The sequence below is a fragment of the Anser brachyrhynchus genome, assembly GCF_964034855.1.
Source record: "Anser brachyrhynchus genome assembly, chromosome: 13".
NCBI lineage: Eukaryota > Metazoa > Chordata > Aves > Anseriformes > Anatidae > Anser > Anser brachyrhynchus.
In genome coordinates, this window is record NC_137708.1 from 13,001,969 (window position 1) to 13,019,494 (window position 17,526).

At 39.9% G+C, this 17,526-nt stretch overlaps 1 protein-coding gene across 14 annotated transcripts in view; it reads left to right on the forward strand.

The window, feature by feature from the left end:
* The window catches only part of AFF2 (ALF transcription elongation factor 2), a 366,650-nt gene that overhangs the window by 73,538 nt on the left and 275,586 nt on the right, over positions 1–17,526 (forward strand). For 2 of the 14 annotated variants that reach the window (XM_080553953.1, XM_080553960.1), the window contains exon 1: positions 8,671–13,645. The exons of 10 other annotated variants lie outside the window; for them this stretch is intronic. In XM_080553953.1, the coding sequence (XP_080410079.1) occupies positions 13,458–13,645 (188 nt within the window). In that variant the 5' untranslated portion in view covers positions 8,671–13,457. Of the gene's footprint in view, positions 1–8,101; positions 8,647–8,669; positions 13,646–17,526 lie in introns of those variants that run through there. 2 more of the 14 variants (XM_080553957.1, XM_080553959.1) reach the window with 2 other exon arrangements.

Below are 17,526 nucleotides of genomic sequence, written 5' to 3' on the forward strand. Positions count from 1 at the left end.
TTGAAACTATATCCTTTAAAAAAACACAGGCATTAATCCCTACTGCATGCAAGCTAGTTGACTTTATTTAAAATGGGATTATATCAGGATGATAAACAGAGACTAGAATTAAAGCATCTTTTTGAATATTGTTGAAGAAAAAAAAGCAGAGGAGAGTTTTTTTTCTTCTTTTCTTTTTTTTCCCCCTCTTCACTGATGTACTGGAGTGTTTAAAAAATATTTATGGGACCTATCACGCAGATGTCATAGTGCTGTAAGAAAATATCTGTGGTATTTAGAGCCAGCGATGCAGCCCTTTTAAATATCTGTATTGCTCTATAAAGGCAGACAGTGCTTCCCAGCATTCCTTATGGAACGCAGGGAGAATGGCATGGACCTCTTGAATAATTAATATGGTTTTCAGAGCAGTAGTCATGGAAACCCAGGCAGTGTCACATATATGGATTTTAGGAATTAGGCACGTTTTGAATTGCACATTTAACCAAAAAAGAGCATGCTGTAAGTCCTAAAGATCAAAAGCATTTTCTCAGTGAGTCTCTTGTTTACACTGATGAACACACGTATCATATTTTTTTGGATGTAAATAATATTTGGATGCCTAAAAATTTGCATGGTAGCTATCTGAAGGGCCATTAAAGGCACTAAATGCCCTAAGTCATCTTTTAGATGTCTCTTTTTTTTTTTCTTTCCTTCTTCATCCCAGACCCTGAAGATATTAGGATGTAGGTTTTAAGCTGTGTAGCCAATTGCTATGCACTTAAAGGACCACAGCTTTACCACTAAGTTGCTAGGCCCTTTCTATTAGTTCAGTTGTGTGGCTTTTTTATCTGTCTCAAAAAATGTCTCTTCAGGATCAATATCGTCATTACTTTGGGTGTGTATGTGGAAGAAGTCAACCAGGCAGCACTGAAAAGCTATCATCCAGTCCTCAGTAATATTGTACGTGTAAAGAATAAAAATACATGGAAGTTATTTATAGACCATAAACCCTCTGGTTTCATAAACCATTTTATACTATTATTTGTCCAAGTCTACAGAGTCTCTCCTGAGTTCATGGCACACTCAAAAGCCTCTGTTCTTTATTTCTGGCCATTTGAATGGAGAAATTAATTAGAAATACACTTAGCAATTTATGGACATGAAAAAGCCATTTGGCCCAGTAAGTCTGCTTTCTTTTACCTTTTTTCATCCTCGTTTTGTTTTGTCACTCTCTTCCAGTCGACTCTCTACTAATAAAAATATCAATGTTTCATAAACTTGTTGAGACTTTGTGGCAATAATATTACTTGGCAGCATAATATGGCATATTCATTACTCTCTAAGCAAAATGATTTTTCTTTACATTTTGTGATCCATATTTCTCAATTAGATGCACACTTGCTGCTTTCATTGAAGTCAATGAGAGTTTTATAGCTGTCACTGCCAGTGGATACTGGCTTGTTATTTCCAAATGTGAAATGATGCCCATGGTTTTGTTTTGCCTTTTTTTTTTTAAACCGCTAATGAACAGATTCTCCCCTCTCCCTTATCTCTGTGCTGTATTTAAAACATTCTTAATATTAAATGAAATACTTCTGTTCAGTCATTTCAAAGTTATCTCTTTCCTAGCAAGAATAAATTCAGTCACATTGACCTGTCTTGACAACAAATCTTCTTAAAAACCTTGAACCACCTTGGGTACTTAAAGTTGCACCCTCTCTACAGTAAAACTAACTTACCTGTGTGGTGCGTATAACTGTGGACAGAATTCCGGTTGTGCAGTAGTTATTACAGAAATAATCTCACTTCCTATGATTTGTATTCCAGCCCTTTGCTGATGCATCTCTGTGTCCTTGTTGCTTTTCCTTTTACTGCAGCCATGCACAGAACAAATGGCTTCAGAGATTTTCCTGCACTAAGCTCTAAATACTTTCCCAGTCACTCGGAGCACTGCTTGGCTGTTCCTTTCCATGGGAATTCCCTCTTTCCTGGCCTATTACACTCCAGAATTCCCAGTTAAGTCGTCCATCCATAGACTTTAAAAAAGATGTATGTTAGTGATGGAAACAGTTGTAAGATCAAGAGGAGCTACTCTTGAGAGGAGGAGGTTTAAATATCTGCTGCCCATTGGAAATGTCTCACAATTACCCGAGGACTTCCAAGACTCAAGCCCCAAAATCCCAAGCAGTTGATAATCTTCTCAACTGTACTGTTTTCGGGGAAGAGTCTGCAGGGAGTTAATTAAAATGTTGAGCGTCCTTCAGACTTCTAGAGCCATTAGAGAAGTTAAAGGGGGACAAGAAATTGGTCCAGGACTGTAAGTGCATGCTAGACAATTCACCAGAAAGTCAAACTGACGTTCCCACAAAAGCACCTGGGGTCACACAGGCATTATAGCCAATCGAAGCAATCTTAATGGCACGTTTGGCTCTCCTCATTTTCTCCTGCCTTTCAGGTAAGACTTCGATATGTTAATGAAAAACATCTTCCTCCTTCCATTGTGAACTGATATATTCATGGAATCAGTGCTACCCTAAACTCATTATGACACAAGGTTGTTAGGCTTCCCTAGTGCTGAGTAAGAGCTCTTACTCTGTTCCCCATGCAGTAATTGAATTTGTTTCCTAACAGGAGTTTAGCTTGTGATGTAACTCCCAGATTTTGCTTTCTTCTGGTTATCACTTAAAAGTACAGGTGCTAGTTTCACCTATCATTCAATACGGAAAATTTTTTGTTATTACTTGGAAGTGATTATAACTTCATCACAGCCTGTTATTGTCAATTGGTAATTCCACGCTGCCAATCACCAAGCTTTGTTGCACAGTCACTGGACTGTAGAGATGATGGAAGACAATTGTGCCCAACTCTGTCCTGATTACTCACAGCTGCAGAATACTTGCAGAGTACTATAAAGGCTGTTGATATCTATTGCACTGGTCTTCTAGTTTATCTTTGTGTGCCAACATTGCACTAGCCTTCTGCTTTTTAGTGCTTTAATAAAATTAAGCCATCTGAAGTAACCTTAATGACTTTTGCAAAAACCCAGTTGTCTCCTAGTTTTATTGCGGAAAGTTATGTAGCAGTTATTTAGCCTTCTCACAGAAATATATATATTTATATTTGTACACACACAATTTTATAGTCTCAAACAATTGATGGTTCTGTCATATCTGCACTGCCATCATTGTTGCAACCTTTCAGACCACTGAATGTAAATCACATTCTTACCCTCCGGGGGTCTCTGTGGCAAACTAAAATTACTCGCAGATTGTGCTCGAACAGTGCCTATCAAGTCAGCTGACAATGCAAGAAGCATATCATCGTTCTGGTTGCACTGGCACGTTTCCAAAGCTACACCAACTGCAGTGTTTTACAAGGCAATCTGTGGTTTGTCGAGGCACCTCTGTTAGCTGTCACATGCTTGCTCATAACCATTGGGTTCTCCTGCCTTCTACCCCCTACTGATGGAAATCCCTATTCTGGTTTTTAAGCCATCAAATCTCTCTGCAAACATTATTGGCTTTGTGGCTTTGGGCTTTTTAGATTGATGTCTTACAATAACATCATTCCAGGTAATCAGTGGAAGGCACTTCTCATACCATATTCTGCCAACATTTACCTCTCTCTTTGCAGGAACATTTGGAAGTCCAGGCGGGTATTTTGGCACTTGGAAGTTGTAAGCAGGGCACAATGCTAGGTCACTGGGAAGAAGGCAGTGCAGAAAGAAGCAAGTTCAGAGTAGCAGGTAGTACTGGAAGTTCTCCCTGTGGGCTAGTAAAATAACGATCCAGTGGAAATGGATGCCATGATCCTGGCATGATCCAATGGAAAGACACATGCAGATTAGCTTCTCTCCTGCAGAAGCAAAGTGACTGCGATCACAACTTTTATTCATTTGTAAAGAAAGGCTATCATTAGACTGAGGGAATAAGAGGATCAATAAATGATTTCCACAGAAATTGGTAGGTAGATGAATGAATAGCACTGTTTTTATTTCATCCGCTGTTGCTTCCTATGTGACTTAACAGCAGCAGTCTTACAGCTCACCTTTCTTAAACCTTTCAACTTTATAATATGTCACTTTTCACTAAAAGATCAAACAAGGGAGGAATATTTGTGTGACCTCTGGAGCCTTAATTCTCAGAGCACTCATGTGGGGCAGGTGGACTTGAACTGTGATTCTTATGGTGGCATTCACCATGTCAGGCTTTCTCTGGGATCCGTTTCTCCTCTCAGACATCCAGTGGAGAAATCTGGGGTCCACCCCTTTCCTCCTTCTATGAATTTCTAGATGTAAGTGGCTACAAGGCTATCAAAACATAACACATTTATTTCTGGCTTAGAAGAAAAAGTGTTTGTTGGGATATCTTGGTGTTTACAGCCTGTTTTCATCATCTGTCCAGGATTGTTTAAAAGGGGCTGATGTGAAGCCGGTTTGAGGAGGCTCAAAGCACTGCTGATCTATCTTTTACTACAATGTCAGTAGAAAAGGCTGGCTGAATGCTGCCAAGGGCTTTAGATCTTGGTTCCACAAGATCACAGTGGAGATCAGGTGAACCGCTGTACCTCATAGAGCGAAAGAAACTGAAACCGTGGATCTTTGCCACAAATCTACATGGCACATGGCCAGTTAAGAGCTGAAATAGGTCGGTACTAGCGGTAGGGAAGTCTGAAAATGTTCTAATCATACCTATCCCAGCAGGGCTCTTAGTGCAATGACAAGACAATCGTCTTGACAGACTGAGAACTTTCTTCTTTAAACTCACACCAAAACAGGGGAGTTCAAAAGGGTGGGAGGCTGAGGAAAAGAGGGAAAAAAGCTTTAACTCTGCTGATGTGGCTTCTTTAATTTGCTGTCAGTGATGCCACCAATGTTAATTCTGGCAGGGTTAATTATGAGAAATTAAAAAGCCGCTCAGAACAGACTGTACCCTTCGTACTCCAATAAAGAGGCAGCTCTGGCGTGAGAAAATTTCTTCATTAATATACATCCCCAAAGGGCTACCGCGTACAGCTTTCTGAATATGAATCATAAACTCCCAGGGACCCTGCAGGAAGCAGGGGAGATAGGATTCAGAGGAGATTGACTGTGTTACTTTTACTGCTTCAGGAGAATGACGCTCAGGCTGGCAGGAAATCACCATGCCAGTGACATTTGGAAAGAAGAATTTATTAATTTGCATGTTGGCATGTACAAGCTTTGAAATACAGCTTTAAATGTATTGCGTACAGACATTGCTGTATCAATGTTCTGTACGTCAGTCTGTAATGCATACAGCTGTTAACATGGAGCTTAGCATAAGCATTGTAATTGTTTACCATTTAGTATTTTGCAAAAATGGCTTTAGGGCAGGCATTTATTTCTCAGGAAAATTTCACCAGCTTCTCACTAACTAGGCACTATATACCCTTAACCTAATACTTTATACTAAATGGCAATCTGGTTACACTGGATACATTGCAGAAAGTAAACCGAGAGGAATACTGCGTACAAATTTTGCAGCTCTAAAATATAAGCTGAAAAAAAGAATGTGTCCCAAAACAATAATCTATAATTTATGCTAGTACAACTTGGCAAAGCTGCATTACCAAGCAAATATAAGTGCAAATGGAGCCAGAAAAAAAAAAAAGAAAAAAAAAAGAAAAAAAAAAAAAGAAAAAAAAAAAGTGAAATACCTTAGTGGTATTAACTTTCAGCAGAAATAAAGCTCTATTGTTAAAAAAATAAAAAAATTATGCACTCAGGCCATTTGCAGTGTAACTCTCTGATGCTGACAGGGTGTTCCAAAGTGCTGGTGCAATTTTGAAGTCCCTTCTCAGGAAAGGTATTATGATCTGTAAGTCATTACTGCAAAGAAAGCAGTTCAACAAAGTTAACTTACAGCACTGAGGTCTATAAGGAGGCCAGAGAATTAGTTTTCATAAGAAAACATGTCTTTTTTCTCCTGTATTATACAGCAAAGCACCAATATACAGTGTGTAACCTTTCATTCAAGATTCTCAACAAGCTTCACAAACATTAATTAATTAACCTTAATAGCAGCTATGGTCCATGAGTATTATTTTGAAATGTGTTGTAAATGGTCATTCAGAGGACTGATAAAAATCAATTGAGGTGGATCTCTAAGGAAAATGAAACAGATTATTTATAGCAGTTGAGAGTACTTGAGGACAACCTCTTAGGAGAAGATGTTACTTAAGCAGATTGCTTTTTCAGGCAGGTTTCATTGTAAATTGCTATTGCCATTACCAGTGTAACTTGGTGCAGGAGCAGTTTGGAATATGGTGTTATGACTTGCGGGGAAACTTCTGTGCATCTGCAGTCACTTGTTAGCGTGCTGGGATCTCTGTTTTGGCGGCTCTTTCAATACCGAGTTAACTCTGCTAATCGATAGTCTTTTGTTTTTCTAGTTTCTTTGTTAACATGGAGCTAGAAGTACAGGTAGACAAAGCGACTTGCACAGGACTGCCTAAACGCGACGTGATGTAGTACTGCTGTGACTGAGGAACAAAGTCAGAACACCCCATTGCCATTTTCTTTGTTCTAATGTCGGAATCCCACTTTTCACCTATAGAGCTAAACATCTGCTATCAAAACTAAGGAAAAGATTAGGTATGTGCTATAAAAATGGCATTTCCTTTGCCACTGAAAAATGACTTTAACATTTCCAGGAATAAAGACCTCCTTTGTTTTTTCTGATTCTAATCCCTGTCTCCAATTTCACCTTAGAAGTGTGTGTCCCTCCCAAACCCTGAATCCCTGCTGTCACCAGCTGTGCATTTGTTGGCAGAAAGCCACTTATCAATGTTAAGGATGAACTTTGAGGCTCATTGAATCATTCATTGTAATCCTCATGTAACAAACATAACATTTCAGCAAGATTTCTAATTACCTTTTTGACTGTTTTTTTCATAACGCCCTGTTGCTGTTGGAATGGCTCTGATGGCATACACAGAAATAACATCAGACTGTAAATCTATTGACTGGAGCAGTGGTAGGAAGAAAAAATGTAGAAGGGGGAGAAGGTCACTTTTATAATTAGTGTAATATATCAATGTGCTAGGAAGCTGAAATGGAAGAAGTTGTTAGAAATGGAAATTTGACTGAAAGGGAAAGTTCATCTGTGCGTATCTTCTTCCCCGCTTCCCTTCTTCTACCCTTACTCTCCAGAGCAGCCCGTCTGACAGCTCCTGGATATACTGTTCTCATAGCCTGACTGTGCAACCCAATACGAGGGTTCATACCCAGCTGCAGGACAACAGCTTTAAAATATTCACATAGCAGAGGTGGGCAGTGTTCTCAAATGACTCCAAACCACTGCTTCCAAAACCCTGAGGTGAGAAAAGCAGCAGGACTGGGCTATGCAACTGTTTTCACTACATCCCATTCAGGTCTGCATAGATCAATTAAAGCCCCGTTTGTGCCCAGACCTTGCTAATCGGTGATCGCTGGCCACCCCGTAGTTCCCAGCTTTGAAAGGAAGAATAGCACAATGTGCAAGTCTGAGATGCGTGGTGAGTATGGTCAGAATCTAGTCAGGTGAGATGAGCATTAGGTGCTGGCATTGATACGCACGGTATCCATTGGGAATCAATATACAGGCTACTGGGATAGGGAATGGATGCCCTAAAACCCTTTCAAAATCTTTTGATTTCTAACAGTCTTTCCCAGACATCAGCGTATTATTTAGGCAAAGATCATGAAAACTGCTCTGTTTCCAACTGAATTTTTCATCTAAAATGCAGCTCACTTGCAACTTGTTACTGTCTAAAGAGAATGCTAACACTGCCACATTTCCTCATTAGCTTTGCATAAGACAGACTCCTGTGTCACAGCTGATGGAGCCTTTATGAGCCTTTTAGCCAAATGACTGATGTTTCCCTCGTTATGTCAGATCTGAGGGCACTGCTGGCATCTTTCTTTATTCGCTGTCTAACACCATCAATCGAGCAGCTGCCATGCACCCATGATCAGGCTGATTATTAAAATGTGCTCAGGAGGCTGCCGACACCAATTTTCTTTCATCTGAAGAGGCCAATATACACTGGCTCAAGCCGACAGTTATGTACATGGAATATTTAGTGCAGAAACCAGCAGGTAAGACTGAGGCTGATTCTTTACAATCTGGATCCAATCCATGGGAATTATCATTAAGATGTTGTAGAAACAATGGGAATGTTTTTGTTTTCCTCTCCATTTTTAAAATAGGAATGTGGCTCTCTGTTGGAGAGTACTTTTGCTATGACAGTCCTTCCTCTTGCACCCAGGTGTCCCTGGTGAGGAGAGGTCACAGCCATTGAAGAGCTCATTAAAACTGAGTCCTGCTAAAACCAGCCACTTGTGTGGTTGGTCACCCCAAAGGTTTATAATACTAGTTTTGCTCTGCTGTTTCTTCATTCACCAAGATGTCAGTCTCCTTAAGGGAGACAGCCCCTGCCTTCCTCATGCTAATAGTAAAAAAAAGCCTTCTGCAAACAGTGTAGTTCAGAGCCATGGGCTGACCCAGCTTGTCAGGGATTGATCAGGAGCTCAGGCTCACCTGGAGCTTCCTTTCCAACAGCAAACACAGCAGCTCGGCCACGCATGCAGGTGTGCAGCTAGGAACTCTTCCGATAACCCGCTTTTGCCTTTGGGGTCTCTAATCTTGAATTCTTCATCTCCAAATAGTAAGTTCAAGTCTTTATTTCTATTGCATTTGTCATGGTGGTATTTAAGGATGAGCTGGGAGGAACTGATTGTTTTTTGTTTGCATTTATCCCAGGGTCATATGTTTTTTAAAGGAATATTTTAAGTTCAGTGTTTATCAAATGTAGTTTTCTTTTAGTACAGCAGCATGGCCACGTGTGAATAAAGGGGACAATTAAATCCATGTCATAGAGGTTTATACATAGGTTCATGTGTATGTAAGTGTAGCATAGGGGAGAGGGAAGGGAAAAGTCTTGTCTGCGTGTCTGAGCAAATGAGGCAAGGGGGGCTATCATTCTAGAAAAAAAAGCAATATTCAGCCGTCTGTATTCCTTGGGGATGGAGATCCCTCACAGCCCCCATGATAATCAAAACCACTGTAAAGCTCTCAATACTGCTAATTAGCTACATAACACTGCAGAGCATTTAACACTTTTATTGTCTGTCTCAAGTTCACACCCAAGAGGTTATTTCTCTTGAAGAACGCCTCCTCCTTAGGGAGAGTGACTAGAAAGGGCCAGATGAGAGCAACTGAATTACAAGATGCCGAGCGTGAAGCCCCGGTTACTTTGAAATGGGTTTTGTTCCTGAGCTACCAGTAGGGTTTGCTGCGAGAGCTGGTGTAGGGACTTGTCGTAAAGAAGACAATCACAAAAATAATGTTTATGGTTTCATATCTCCAAACAGCTGTGTCCGTGTTGCCTTTACGACAGAAATTTTGTGTGGCTGAGGGTGTGTGTGTGTCTGTGTATGGTGCGTGCGCTGAAAGTTCAAAGAACCAAGTCCCGTGCGGTTTTTAATCTTGTTCTGTGAACACTACAGAATCAACACAAATTCTAATAGCAAGATATTATGTGGTATTAAGTGAATACATTTTTCATGGCCCACCTGCTAGTGTAACTAATTAACAGCCATTCTCATTAATTACATTGATCAGGATCATAAAATAATTTCAAATTGCTGAACATGATCAACAGGAGTAAAATGGTTTCACTTTAATCCCTTAATGATTTTTTCATGATTAATCAAACAAAATATATGTAGTTATTTGATCCATTTTTTCTTCTTGGAACTGCAACTCAGGGCAATTACAGTAGACATAAAGTTGATGCAAACAGAACTACATTTCATCCGGTAGCTAATTAAGCAATAAGGCACAATAGGATAGGGGGGTGTGATTGTGAGAAAATCACCCCCCTGAGGAGCTTAATAAAAAGTACACACGAGGACCTCTGCTCCCCAGGAACCTGATTGTCTTCCTATAACCACATACCCTGCAATTGCCTTCTTGCTAGCAGGAAGTTCTTTAAGATTTCATACAAAACTGAATTAAGGGGGAAAACATCTTGCCACAATCTGATCAGAGAAATGCTGCGCTGCAGTTTGTGTCTAACTGTGAGGCTCACCAAATCTGATACCATTTACAAGTCATAAATACACAGTCACCAGCTTCTCCTGCCAGTTCCTTGGATGCTGTATAGATCTCTTTGACAGGACGTAGCCCTTTTTTGATGAGCAAACAGAGATGGCCTTCCTTCTCATTAGCTTCACACAATTGATAAACCATGAACTCAGGCTGTTGAAGTGGACTTGATGTTAAATGGTGGTGCTTAAGCTATAAAGAAGCTTCATTATACGTATGTGCACCAAATAACATGGGAATCCTGAAAAAGGCTCGCAGTGATGTTTGTCATTTATGATATTGTTATTACTCCTTGTTATCTGGAATTACAGAGACATTAACGGTGTTTTGCATGGTCACAGAATTAGAATGGTTTATAGCCGTATTGAGATAGCAGCGTGTTTCTGTACATGGTAATTCATAGACGTTACGTAGATATATTAAAAAAAAAAAAAAAACAAAAACAATTTCTGATGCTTAGTTATGGGCACACGTGCTCAGTCGCCCAGTTTTGGAGACACTGATGCTTGGGTGCCTCCCAGAGACTGAAGGTTCGCATCTTCTCTTGCGGAGAAGCAGGCCTGGTAGCCACCGGTGTCCCTCCCTGTACCTGGAGGAGATGTGGCTGACTTCTGCTGGCTCCCTGGGGACAGGAGCTGGAGGGGCCATAGGGGAGCACCTGGTGTTCCAGCCACCCCCTCCAGCCCAGGCACCTCTGAGCGGTGCCGCCTCTGGGTGCCCTGGGGTGGGCTGCCCCTGGCCCTCCGTGCCCTCAGGAGAAAGCAGGTGGGGTGTTCTGTATTCCTACTGGTTCTGAGCAGCCCAGCTAATTCCCTGACTTGCTTCTGTGAAAACTCCACCAGCCAGACGCTTTGTACTTAAGGCTGCTTGGAGATTTTCTCCTGATTTGATGGCTTGCGGTTGGACTTACTGTGGCTTACCCAGCAACAGAAATACAATAATGTAGTCTGTCATGATAATGCTTTCTGTGTGGTCATAAAGATCCATGGTATTTAACCTAGTTTTGCATGAAATAACTAGATTTAGATCAATCACAGTCATTTTGTAGAAGAGAGAGAATATTAACTTGGTCTTGAAATGTGATTAATTCCAATTTGCTGTTTTCAAAGATAAGCGATGCTCACAGTCCTGTTAATTAAAAAATTTGGAGTTTCCCATTTTACTTCATGCACTATTTTTTAATGAAATAAGTTTGTCTCTTTCCTCCTTATTATGACTGATGCTTGGCTCAACATGCCACAGGCTTCCTGAAGGAAAAGTAGTGTGTACTTGTTGTGACCCTACGAAATGAAGATAAATGGTCTTATACAAGATGCATTATGGGCTTTATGACATGCATAAATATATAGTAGATTGTATCCTTTCCATAAAAATGTTCTTAGTTTTCTAATATTGTGTTTTAATGGAGTTTTGTTAACAGGATGACAAATAGTAAAAATATGTAGGCACTGAAACAGGGTCTCGGATTTGTGTGCTGTTCGCTCACCTGTCAGCAATTGCTGCTTCTCAAACAACAGTCTGACTTGACCTTGCTAAATATTCATTTCATGTCTCCACCACTGCTTGATTAAGTCAGGCAACTTTCTGCGTGTAGCTGCACTTGGCATCAATCTGACTGCCATGTGGAAACACTTTTTTGGTCAAGGTTAGGAATGAGCAAGACCTTGTTAAAAACTAAACAAGCATGGGACTTAGGAGATTTGCATGGTCTAGAAACACCGGTTTCTTGTGAGAACTACTGGTTTCACATCTTATCTCTAGTCCACAGCAGTTGTCAGGCTTGCATTATATATTAAAAAGAGGAAATGTCAGTTATTAACATAGTGTAAATGCCCTAGCTAGGAATACAAAATGACCTTTAAACTAAAAATAGCCAAAAAGGGGAGGGGAAATAAAATGTAAATTTACTTTATAATTGGCCTTAGTATTTTTATTGAGAGCATTTGGATTTTACATCTTGCTTATGTTGCTAAGCTCAGCTGCTAATAAAAGCGATGATGACAAAACCAATAATCGTCCTTTAAAAAGAAGTTTTTCTGCAGGGTGAGCGTATCCAGCACGCGGACATGCGGTGCGTTTTCTGTTTGCTCTCACGATGCTCAGTCATTACATCTAAAGCCCGGGCTGAAAACCACCACGACTAACAAGCCGCATGGTGCTGAAGCCCAAGTCCCCCGTTATTTGCCAGGCGGTGGGGCTCATTCTGCACGTGCAGAAAGTTTGTGCCTCAAGTCCTTTGCGGTGCTCAGCTGAGTCACGTTATCTGACAGCAGCTTAGTGTCTGATCCCGTATCTTATTCGGGAAATAAATCTTAAAGCAGACTGTGTGTTTTTATAATTGGATCATCTAATTATTGTAATTATTCAAGAAGGCAACAGGGTGTAAGAATGTTTATACCTGTAAATATCCAGGTGTTTTGATCTTTTGAAGTAAGCAGCAGTCAGAGTTGATAAATGTCTTGGCTGGAATTTAGCAACACAATGAACCTCTGTATAGATATCCCACATGGTATCAATTGAAGCTCCATTTAAGACCTAATCGTTGGCCCATACAAGCAGAGGAAAGCTTGGCTAGACAGATGGAAAGAGCTGCTTTAAGAAGGGATCAGAAAAGGCATTGCTACTCGGCTGGCCTAAATCCACTAATCTGATGTTATTATTAGCGATAAGGAGCAGCGACCAGGATAAAATCTCATTCTCTGCAAATGTCATTTAAATAGGACTCTGATATTTTCCAGTCAAGTAGACAGGCTTTAGTCAAATAGTGAGCACTTTATTTGTAAATGCAGGAGGAAAAGAAAAGCTTTAGTTCAGCAAGTTCTTAAGATGTCAGCTTACCAGTATTGATTAATCGTTCAGCAGTGGCAGCTGCTTCTTTATTAAAAGCGTAGCTCTACATACAAAAGATATCAGATGTAGGAAATGTTTGTTGACAATTTACCTTTTCTCACAATGTGGCAAGAGCTCAATCTGTTACACATTCCCCTGCTTTCTGGCCTGCAACTCAGATAATACCCATGACAGAATTTATTAGTCCATCTGCACAAGGTAGATTGTGGCAGCCGGACTCTGCTGGAAATGTCACTCTGTCTGAGGCTGACCCACTCCCCGGTTCCTGGGAGAGGAATTAATTCACGCAGAGCCAGTGCTGGTTAGGAAAAGCCTTCGGTTTGGATGCGTATGGACGTGCTTGGCGTGTAACAAAAATATGACCCGATGACGGCAGAGCGAAGAACGAGAGCGGTGCCTGAATTTCACACAACGAGGCATACTATCTGAGATGCATCATTATTCGTTAGTGGGTTTGAATGTTTTAAAATGTTTAATTCCACCTGCTGCTGAATTAAATGCTTGGTCTAATGATTTGTCATGCCACACAGGCACCTGGGAAAGCATACGGGCATAGGGACTTACCCCACTATGCACAGAAAGATGTTCCAAGATGAGTATTTTCTTCCGTCTCCTGAAATGCGTTTCTCCTTTAGACTTAGGAGATGGCTCCCCATGCTGATTTTTGAATGTCTGATCGTGTGGACTCCCTCAATGGAAAAAGACAGGTAATTAGCCACAGTCCAGGCTGAAATGAATCACCTTTGGAGTCCTCCCTTGCTGTTTAGTACAGGGAAAGTCTATGTGTTCAGTATAGACTGCAGTCATCTCATTTCTTGGGTCAGTAGAGCTAATAAAGTTGAATCCCACTATTAACTGATTGTGGAACAGTGAAAGCAAATATTGCACAGTGTACTAGGAGCACAAGCTGGGCTTATCCTTTAGCTTATATCTTCTTTTCTTGCCAAGTGCATAGCTGAGAAAAGAGAGCGTTGCTTTTCCAAGGGATTAGAAGGGATCTTAAGTCGCATCATCATACATAATATCTTTTCTTATACTGTCAGTGCAGTTAATAACAAAATATTATTCTGGAAATTTGAATAAGTTTTGCTGTACACCACCCTTGACTGAATCTCCCGTTTCCTCTTTTGGCTTCCTCTTTCAGTCTGAGTTCTCCTGCCTTGTTATTCAGCAGTAAAACAGTTTGATACCTTCAGTTTGTCTGAATACCCCCTTCATCTTGCGGGGAGGCAGGGAAATTACAATAGATTTTAAACCACAAACTCGTCTCACCTTCAGTAAAAATGTAGCTATGGAAGGAGAAAAAAAAATCTTTTAAATCCCTGTAATTACGGAATACTGAGCGCTCCTATTCTTGGCTTAGTATACATTTTTTTTGTACTTCAAATACATATCTCATGCTAGTGTATGCTTAATGAATACGTGTCCAGCAGAGCTGTTCACATTAAGTGGAGCTGAAACTATTTGGTATCTGAGCTATGGCTGAATAAACCAGTTACAGATTTAACCAAATCTTCACTGTCATGTCCAAGTCCTTGGGATGCAGTAAATTATTTGGTATCTTGTCCTCATCCTTTTCATTTCTATGAATTTGCTTTATACATCAAGATGACTTCTAGTAGATATTAGATGTACGAGCTTGCTCTGAAATCCCAATTTGTAGTTATTAAGGGCTTCTCTTCAGATGAAAACCCAAATTCATTTTTGAGCTCCTTGAGGTGTTTACCTGTGATTAATTGTCCTGCACAGTTTTGCAGTAGGTAATGAGATATTTGTTATTATTCCCTGATCCAATAACTGAAAATTTTCATATAGATTTTGATAGTATTTGTACTTCCAAAGTTTCAAAAAAGGAAATATCTGTCAAATGCTCGTGCAGACCAGAATTTTCTTGTCTTCAGTTGTTACCGAGACTGTGACACTGTTTGTCTCAATTGCCTGTAGGTATAGTTTGGGTTTTAGGTGTTCCGAGGCAGTAATTTATGGAGTCATCCAGCAGTAAATCCACCCATTGACCTTTGTTCCTCCTCTCTGACCATTTATGTTGAAGAACCCCACTGGGGCGATCTGGTGGATTAATGGACGTCTCTGTGGTGTGTCAGGCATTTCTTTGCATTTAAAATTGTAGTTGAATTTTTAAATGGTGTTTGGAAAATGGTATGTTTCTACATTTCTAACTCCATTTATTTATTAATCTATTATTATAGAGACCTGTAGGTGATTGTACTGTATGTTTTTGTCCAAGAGTTATAGTTTTAAAAGAAAATGGTTATTAATTGAGATGTCAATAAAATATTCAGTATTGATGTTATGGTAAATTGAATAAATAGTTCTCTTATGTTGAAATTATATTTTACAGTAAATACTTGAAAAGCATATATAGACTCATTGGAGTCAAAGTTTCCTGTAACTTGCATGAGATAATTAGGGCTCAGCTTTGGACATATAAATTTCATATTTGTCTTGCAAATACCGTTGCTGTTTTCTCATTAGCTGCTTTGAGCAGAAAGTGTTATTTAATTTCTTTAGTAGACATCTAGTGCTACCAGTGGTGGTGGGGCAGGCTGACCCGAGAGGAGAGTGCATTTGTTTTGACTTATGATTTGCCATCTCCAGCCAGGGTAAAGCTACAGATTCCCCAGATGAAACCATGTTTTACTTAGCTCCACGCAGTTTGTGTAGTCTAAAAAAACAAACAAAAATCCAACCAACCAAGAAATAAACCACATGTATTTTAATGGCATAATGTAGAAAATGAACTGATTGTTTAACCAGGACAATAGCACTTAGGCCCAAGTTCTGTCCTCTGGTATGTGTAAAAGTCCTTTGTTACCAGCAATGCTTGCCCATGTGCAGCGCAGGGCAACAGCTGGTCTGTTGGATTAGCAAGAGTTAGGTGTGCCGGCTAGATTCCATTGGTTTCTGAGGTCCAAACTTCACAAATTTCACTTCTAATAGAAACCAATAGATTAAATTATTAAGAACAGTCATTACTGAACACAAATATTTATTCTCAAATATCCAATATTTTAATTGTTAAGATAATGGAATGGGGGAGAGGAGGGAACTGAAACAACAAAGGATTTGTCCATCATTTTTATGTGGCTACTCAAATACCATGCATGACCTTACCTTTAGTAACTGCCTGTGGAGTCAGGAATTATTAATATTTGGGGAATCTGCTTTTCCCTTTAATTAAGGGGTGGTGTTTAAAAGATATGAGTGTGAGGGCCATGCTTTATTTGGTTAGGCTCAATCTGAGAAGTACCTTCTGCCAGCAATGACACCTTCTAGAGGCGGTGCTCCACAGCGTCCAGTAACGATTGTTTGCAGGCTCAGACTAATGTGCAAGCATAGAGGGATCCCTTGTGATCCTGGCTGATGGGTTTTAAAGATGCAATTTAGCATTATTTTCTAAAACACACCTAGAACATAAAACGTTTTTTGTGTTAACTCCTAAGGACCACAGGAATGTAAATTGAGAGAGCTGTATTTATAAAATAAAAATAGGTGCTGGTCTGAAGTTGTCTGTTAGAGTAGAAATGAATTTTAGATTACATGTGCCTGAGGCTTTACCTTACTTGCCGTGGGCAAGGCAGATCCTCAAGCCGTGGCACTGTATGCACAACCATGCTACTAACAAAACACCGCTTTGGGAATAACTGAACCTATACATTTTGTAAAGCTTTTCCTTTTGCCGAAAAAATATTATCAGATGATTTTTCTTGCTATCCTTCCTGCATTTTTACTCGTCATGCTCAAGTTAATGCAGAGTTAAACAGAAGGCCGAACTTCCACTCTGGCTGAAAGTGGTGCTCTGCTAATGCCATCTATGAATCTGAAGCTATGAGCCAGATTAATGGAAATGAGATGTTCCACTTTTCCGCCAGCCCTAAAAGTGATTCCCTGCCTGGCGGGTGAGTGCAGAGGAGACTTGCTTTCTGCTAGTGTAATTATAAAATCCAACCAGACCGGCAGCACTTGAAAATATCAGCTTCCAGAATCAGCAGAATCAAAATATCAGCCCAATCTTGCGCATCCTACTTTTTATTTTTCTTGGATCTCTTTAGTTAAGCTTAAGTTTTCTTATGCTGTTTATATATATATTTTTAATTAGTAATCATACATGGAAGCATGTAAGCAGGAAAAAAAAGAAGACAATAAGTATCTCTTTTGCTTACATGCTTTTCAGTGCCTGGTAAGCAGTATCCCCGCTTAAGCAGAAAGACGCTTTAGCTGCAGAGTAGAGTTGTTGGCTTGAGTGGGTAAGGGCAAGTTCAGGCCTTTCTTGTGTTGCTTTTGCCTCTGCTTCTTAGGAATATCAAATGTCTTTTTGCAATGGTAATATCGGATGATGAAACTAAACACTGGAGAGTATAACATTTACAAAAATTCAGTAAAATAAAGAGCTCTAGAGATTTGATTCATAAGTCCTGAAAGCAAGCAAAAAAAAAAAAAAAGGAAAAAAAAGCCCACATCCATGAATGTATGTTGAGCAGAAGTGAAACATTTAGATTTTGCCTCTCTTTTTCTATTTGTGCCTTTAGGGGGCTGTAGTAGAGATGGAATACATAATGTATTGACAGGA